This window comes from Acanthisitta chloris, unplaced genomic scaffold (assembly GCF_000695815.1).
Source record: "Acanthisitta chloris isolate BGI_N310 unplaced genomic scaffold, ASM69581v1 scaffold41424, whole genome shotgun sequence".
In the NCBI taxonomy this organism is placed as follows: Eukaryota; Metazoa; Chordata; class Aves; order Passeriformes; family Acanthisittidae; genus Acanthisitta; species Acanthisitta chloris.
Window position 1 is genome coordinate 1 of NW_008668363.1, and position 7,621 is coordinate 7,621.

General features: G+C 43.0%; 1 protein-coding gene across 1 annotated transcript; it reads left to right on the forward strand.

Annotated features, from left to right (window-relative positions):
• Positions 1 to 425: 425 nt before the first annotated feature.
• Positions 426 to 6,799, forward strand: PMM2 (phosphomannomutase 2). The gene is made up of 7 exons (XM_009072859.1): positions 426 to 534; positions 1,462 to 1,538; positions 2,470 to 2,561; positions 3,271 to 3,370; positions 4,307 to 4,382; positions 5,516 to 5,631; positions 6,641 to 6,799. The coding sequence occupies exons 1-7, from the start codon at positions 438 to 440 to the stop codon at positions 6,743 to 6,745; spliced, it is 663 nt and encodes a 220-aa protein (XP_009071107.1). The 5' UTR covers positions 426 to 437; the 3' UTR covers positions 6,746 to 6,799.
• Positions 6,800 to 7,621: the final 822 nt, after the last annotated feature.

Sequence of the window (7,621 nt, forward strand, 5' to 3'; positions counted from 1 at the left end):
CGCGGGGACCGGGTGTATGGCACATCCCCCGTGGGACCGGGATGTATTGCACATCCTCCTGGAGCCCACGGGGACGGGATGTATGGCACATCCCTCCATAGGACCGGGATGTATGGCACATCCCGTCCAAGATCCCTCGGGACCGGGATATATTGCACATCCCCCCGGGAACTCTCGGGACCGGGATATATGGTACATCCCCCCGTGAACCCTCGGGACCGGGATATATGGCACATCCCCCCGGGAGCCCTCGGGACCGGGCTGTGTCCCACGCCGCATCCTGCGCCCCTTTCCTTGGGGCTCGATGGGCTACTGACTGTGCCGCTTAAGGAGGAAAAAACCCCTCCCGTGTTCTTAACGCGTCTGTAGTAAGTAATGCCGGCGGTGAGCGAGCGGGGCTGTGATGCTGTGTTTGGGTGCAGAGGATCTCGCCGGAGATGGCCGCGTTCCTGCAGCGGCTGCGGCAGAAGGTGAAGGTGGGAGTTGTGGGCGGCTCGGACTTCGCCAAGATCCGCGAGCAGCTCGGCGAGGACGGTAAGGAGCGAGGCTGACGCAATGTTCTGCCCTCGAGTGCTCGCGAGGAGCTCGGGAAGGTTAAATGTAGGTTAAACGCTGCTCACTCTGCTCCTCCCTTGCGTGGCACTGTTTCCTGGGTGGTGGTTTGGTGTGTTGTGCTCAGTGTGTTCGCACTGGCACTTGAGTTTTACAGGTGTTTTGGTATCATTTAAAGGGTTATAACTAATGGGGAAATGCTGCATCGTGGCAGAGCCTTGGGAGGGCTGTGCCACCCTGCTGGGGCACAGTGGAATTGAGGATGTGACATACACACGTGGGAGCTGCTCGGCTGTTGTGCCTCCCTGATCTGAATTCTCTGGTCCTTTGTGAGACATTGCCTGTGTAAAAGATTGTCTTGAATGGGCTTTACTTAATTGACGGATCAGTATTTACCAATTTAAAGGTTAATTGATCAATCTTTGCCAATTAAAGATTAATTGACAGCCTGCTGTAATGCCCAAATAACTCAGAATTTAGTTAACTTCCCAGTGGTGTCCAGTAGCCATTGTAGAGTCTTACAGCTCCCAGACATCTGCTGAAGATTAGTAGCACTGAGGAAATAAACACAGTATTTGACTTGCTTTCTAGCCAGGCTGTGTGCCAGGTGTTTGCAGTATTTGAGCTGTTTGGTCACTTCCTTACATTTAATGCAAAGGGATAAACTTGCAGGTGAGGAACAGGCTCCAAGCAAAACCACAGGTAACTTAATGACTTTGTGGGATTTGAAGTATTAATCTTACTGAGAAATGGGAGTGGTCTTGATCTTGTGCTTGATGTGATGCTGCTCAGTCTTTCATGCTTTAGGATCTAATGTTTGCTGTATTTTAACCAGTTTATGTTATGTGTAAGACAATTCTGCATTAACCACACAGGGGTAATAAGTTGCTCTCTTTTGTTTGCTTGCAGTGGTTGAAAAATTTGACTATGTGTTTCCAGAAAATGGTCTTGTAGCATACAAAGATGGGAAGTTCTTGAGCAAGCAGGTGAGTGTGAAATTGCCAGGAGTGGGAAAGAAAACTTTTCTGACCAAGATTTTGCTTTGTAGTCACAGTGCAGATCACAAATCCTCTGTGATCACCGTTCCAGCTAAGGCCTAAATTGCTGCTGTTTTCATGTGTTACTCCTGTACCAAATCATTCCTTTGGTGCTCTGATATATGTAATTACAACCTGCACCTTAAGCTTTATTCTTTGGGTTATTTTCCAAACCAAAAGCTGTTGGGAGTCAGGAGTGTGTGATCAAATAAGAGCAGTGAAAATCCTGGAACAGCTTTTCCTTCAGTTTGTCTATTAGCAATGTGGCCAAGCCCTTGGAATGTGGCATTTCACAGCTGATGCCTGTTGGGCCTTAGGGTTCAGAAACTTTCTCATAGATCTCTCGTAGCATCTTTTAAACATTAACTGTCTGATATGTTGTATAAGCTAGAGGGTAAATAAATTAAGTGTCCATCCAGTTTTAGATGCCCTAATCACCTTCATTGGTTCAATGTAGGTAATGGGGATTAAACATTTCAAAGAGATCCTGGCTGAAATTGGTGCCTTGAGGAGTGGTTTGAGTTTACTGCAGGAACAAGCTCTGTTTCTTCATGCTTGGCTACAGCAGACATGAACTGCAGCTTTTTGTTTAGGGCTGCAGCCTTTGGCCCCCAATTTGCTGCTAGAGCAGGTACTAGTAGGGAGTGTGTTAAAGGACAATTTGGTGTTACGGTTAAAAAATAACAGAGTAAATAAAAAGAAAACTGAGGGCCTTTAGTTAGTACCATGTGTGCATCAACTGAGAGTTACTGATTGAACTCCTGTTTGTTCCTCTGTGGTATTAACCATGCCTGATGATCCAATGTCTGTGTTTTCCATGTGACTTGCTTTTAGAATCTCAAATTCTGGACCCTTGGTTGAATGGTGTTTATTTTGTTAGAGCATTCAGGGTCACCTGGGTGAGGACATACTTCAAGATGTAATCAACTACTGCCTGAGCTACATTGCAAAGATTAAACTGCCAAAGAAGAGGTATGTGCACACACACATTTGGGTGTCACCCCATTCTCCGTGTTACATGTTGAGCATCAGGGTGTAGAGCAGGATGCTCAGCAAGAAATGAGTAGTTTCTGGTTTGGGAGCACTGTGTGTGTGAAACAGAGCTCAATCCATGCACACAAAGACAAGCTCCCAGCTGGGACACAGGATTTAAATACTGATTCCAGCACTCTTATTGAAGAGGGAAGGAGATTTGATTTTGAAGCAGGAGTGCTTCCTTGACATGTTTGGAATTCAGCAGCTTAATGTTTTCCAGAGGTGAGGAGCCTGCAGCAAGGGCAGCTCTGTGTGGCATGTGAGCTGCAGCTGCTGGAGACACAAAAGCTGCGTGTGAGACCAGGCAGGACACTGCCCAGATTGCTCTGGATTTTGCAGCTTCACCCTGATGCTGCCAGCCTGGCCTGGCAGGCTCTGAGGATCAGGTTGACAGGACGCTCCAGTCACACTTTTAAAAACAGATCATACTTTTAAAAGTCAGTAAGGATGATGCTGAGGTTGCCAGATTCAAATGGAAGTCCAAAAGACTCAGTGCCAGAGGTGTTGGTTGCTACTTGTTGAGGGGTTTATGCATACAATGAGAGGTTGAAGGAGAAAGCTATTCCCACTGTCTTCAGAATTAGATGGAAGTTGATTTTGAGCAGGTTTTTCATGCATTTTCTGTCTTGTTGATCAATTCTTTCAGAGGCACTTTCATTGAGTTCCGAAATGGGATGTTAAACGTGTCCCCCATAGGAAGAAGCTGCAGCCAGGAGGAACGACTTGAGTTCTATGAATTTGATAAAGTGAGTTACAACTCCTGGAAAATACCCAACTCCCCTGGAGGAGGCAGTTGTGGCAGGTTACGATTTCTAAAAAATTTCTATACTTTGTGCAGTTTTTCTCATGTTAATCCTTTCCATGCGATTTAACTTCTTCCTTCAGCCCTCAGGGGACAGACAGTGTTTTTTGTTGCAATAATTAACAGTGATTACTTGCAGAAGGCATGGGTTTGGCTCATGTTTCTTTTAATCCAATATCCTGAAAACCCCTGTCCTAGATAAAACCATCCTTCCTTGGTGTGCTCTTCGCTGTGCCAGCCTGTGTCTGTTCAGGTCAATAAAACTACTCCTTTGCTTGTCATCTGCAAAGTCTTTTAAAGCAGAATTTAAAAGCTGAGGTCAAACTCTTTACCATTTATCTACCTTTGAACACAGCTAAATGTGCAAGGCTGAAATGAATGTGAGCCATGAGAGTTCTGTTTCCTCTGCACCACAGCAGCTGTTTCTGACCTGATAAAGCTAAGACCTAATTCCTCAAAAGGAATCTCTACCTGTGGCTCAGTTAATGGATGCTGAAGGACATCTCAGGCCAAGGTGTTCTGGAAACACCCTGTTTGGAGTGTATGGCATCAGAAGAGTATATTGTATCAGTGGTTTAGACTCTTCTGTGCCTCAGTCTCTCCATTTGTAAAACTGAATTTTTTTCTGGGATTTGAAGCAAATCTCCATAGCACTCTAAAGATTTTCAGGTGGAATAGCAAATACCACAGTGTGTGTGTAAAGTTTTGCTCTGTTTAACAGATTAAAGTGGGAAGATTCTCAGCATGCTGCCAGTAATATCAAGCTGTGGCTATAATCACATAGTCCTGGGGCTCAGACCTTTGGATATTTTTGAGGTGGTTTTTGGGGTTATCTTTCCATGTAACTGATGTTTGGTTTGGTTTTGTTTTTTCTTAACAGAAGGAGCATATAAGAGAGAAATTTGTAGCTGATTTACAGAGAGAATTTGCAGGCAAAGGCCTCACGTTTTCTATAGGTAATACATTAAAAATGTCATTAAACATCTAATAATCCAAATTTCATTTAAGTCATACTCTCTTACAGCTATGACATCCCATCTCATCTGTGTGACACTTCTCTCTGGGGGTGGTTTCAGGCAAGACTGAGCCTCTTTTTCCTGTTAGGCTTTCATTGGGACATTTTAATGAGATCCATCAGCAAAAAGAAATTCATTGCTTTTCATCAGTTCAGTGACTTTTAATGTCAGTTGTGTGACTGATTCTGCTCATTTTGAAACATCACAAGCCTCTGTTTAGTCAGAGTTGTTTCTGTGCATCACTTTTGATCAGAGCTACTACTTCAATGCTGTTCAGTCACCTTTGGTTCTTCAGCTCTAACTACATTGTGTGGGAGGAAGGAAACAATCCAAAAGCAAGTGCCAGCTTAAAGAGAAAAATTATAATAAGAGGGAATTAATTTTCCATGTATTTCTTCCCTTTTTTTTCCCTCTCCCCCAATATATGACCACATTACTGCCTTTTATTATGCTTCAGAGCTATAAAGTGTGCTTGCCATTAGTGCTGTGGTATTGAAGCACTGAGGCAGAAATGAACTGCAGTGTAGCTCTCCTGAAGCATGTTGTAAATATCTTTTGGACATCTGCTTCAACTTGGAATTATGCTTTTAGGTATTGGTAAAGCCCAAGGATTTGGAACTGGCACAGTTGTTGTCCTGTTAGGCTGTGCTAAAAACGCTGATTTCCTCCTTTTTCTGTCTGAAAGCTTTAGAAAGGCTTTTGCCTAAGCTTTTATGGCTGTACCTACACTAATGTCTGTGTTCATCATGCCCTTTCTAAAAGTAAAGAGATTAAATAATTTTTGTACAAAAGTTCACCTTGAGAGCAGTGAGCAGTTGGGAACATGTTAAACCTTTCATATTTGTTTAATGGATAAATAATCATCCCTAAATCACAACTGTAGTAACTGATACTCTACAAAACACCTCCTGTACTTGCAAGACTTAACTCCAGGGTCTCATAACATTTCTGTGGCTTCTGCAAAGCTCCCCTTACCTAAAATCTTACCCAGTTTAGGTTTTTTCCCACTTACTCTGCCCTCAGAACCGTGTTCTTACAATCAAAGCAATCTGCTTGGTTCCTTTCTCTCCTAGGGGGGCAGATAAGCATCGATGTGTTCCCAGATGGCTGGGACAAGAGGTACTGCTTAGGAATTGTTGCCAACGATGGATACAAGACTATTTATTTCTTTGGAGACAAGACTATGCCAGTGAGTATATTATCTTGTTCTATTCATTTCAGAGCTGCTGTTATAACCCACAAGGATTGTAGGTTCTAACCTTGTGCCTGACAAGAGCTGAAGTCAGGGTATAAACACATGTTTATACTGGTTGCAGGTCAGCACAGTGCTGGGGTAGGTTTTCCTTCAATTTCCTGAAGGGCATGCAGGATTCTTGACAGACTTAATAGAGGTTGGTTGTAAATTGCTCTTCTGTAGTTCTGTGACATGACTGTGTGAAACTGATTGTTCTGTTTGGTTGGTGTAAATTGATGCTTCTTGTTGGCTGGTGCTTATTAAACATAGGTATATCCTATTTAATTTAGTACTCTTCCTTTGCTCACCACTCTTGTTTGTCTCCACATTGGGGAACAACATAGTTGTTTGTTGGGGAACAACATAGCTTTGTCCCTGTCCCTCAGGGCAAGTCAGAGGCTCTTAAAAATGCTAAGCAGAGACCTGACAAGAGCTGCTAAGGGCAACAGCAAGCACAAGGATTTGGATGAAATTAAAGCTGAGTATGGCCAAGGGACAGAGTCAGGCTAAGATTTATAAGAGAAGGCTTAGTTTTATGAGAACTTACAGTTACAAAACTCTTAAGTTAAAAGAACTTTATAGCTTTATAAACTTCAAAAGGTGAAGATTTATAAGAAAAAGACAAGCTTTAAATTAAAGGGTCTTTTTTCCCCCTTTGACACCAAAAGTAATCACCTGTCCCTGTGGCACTGAGTTTATGGACAGTTCATTTTAGGCCCTGTCAGTGGCAGTGCAACATTTTCAGTGTTGGAGTACCCAGAGCTGGTGCTGACCCTGGGAAAAGCAGCATGGCAAACAGCATAAGAAATTGAGGAACTGCTTCCCTGCAGTGCACAAAGCTGCAGCTTTCAGGGCTCTCTGCTCACACAGGTGGCAGTGCTGTTGTTCCCTCAGCATTGTCACTATATATTGTCACGTATATTTATGTGTAATTAAATAAAATTAAATCCTCTTCTGCTTCCAGGGAGGGAATGACTATGAAATCTTCACAGACTCCAGGACACAAGGCCACAGTGTCACGTCCCCACAGGACACGAGAAGGATCTGTGAAGAGCTGTTTTTTAAATAAGAGACCTCTGGAATTCACACTTAGAAGACGGTTAAGACACCCTAATAACTTGAAACATCATCTTCATTCTGAGTATTGTTTGTAATTGGTCGAGAATTGGTGCTTTGCAGGTCAGTCCTTACTGAAGGGAAATGGTAACTGAGAGCCCTTGCTGACTGGGGGATACAGCAGAGCTCATTTAGCCTCATCTTTTCACCGTTTCCATTTGCACAAGTACTTTGTTTTGTCTTTTGGCTGTGGGTTTTGGGTTGGTCATATGTTTTCGTTGGGTTTTTTAAGTCATCAGTAAACTTTTTTAAGTAACTAATTACATGTCAGAAGGGAAGGGGGTGCATAATCTGCCCCTAGTTGATCTATGGTCTCAAAATTGGCCTGCAAGGTTTTATCTCTAGTTTTTTTAATTCTGAGGCTGCTTTTTAAAATATGATCATTTCAGAGTTGGTTTTTTTTAAATACTACCTTGTGCTATAAAAAATTACAAGACAGTTGGGATTTTCTTGATTGAAACTGGAAGATGAGTAAGAAAGAGACAGGTTCGATTTCTTTTCGGGGGTGGAAAAATGAAACTGAGCCAGAAGTCCCTGACCTCACACAGGTGCCAGTGTGGGGTCAGAAGGTGCCTCAAGTTTACCACCCTCAGGAAGGCTGAACCAGCTGGTGCCAAAGTTACCTCCTCAGTATAGTTGTGGTGCTAAGGCACAGTACAGGCCACAGTACATACACTCTTTGCAGACTGTTTAAAAAAAATTTTGTAAAGCTTAATTAATTCAACATAGGAGCAAAATACATTTCTGTCACTTTCTGATCACTTTCTGATTTTCCTGGGAAGACATGAATGGTAGATGAGATTTTTAGCTCTAAGAAAATGACCTAAAC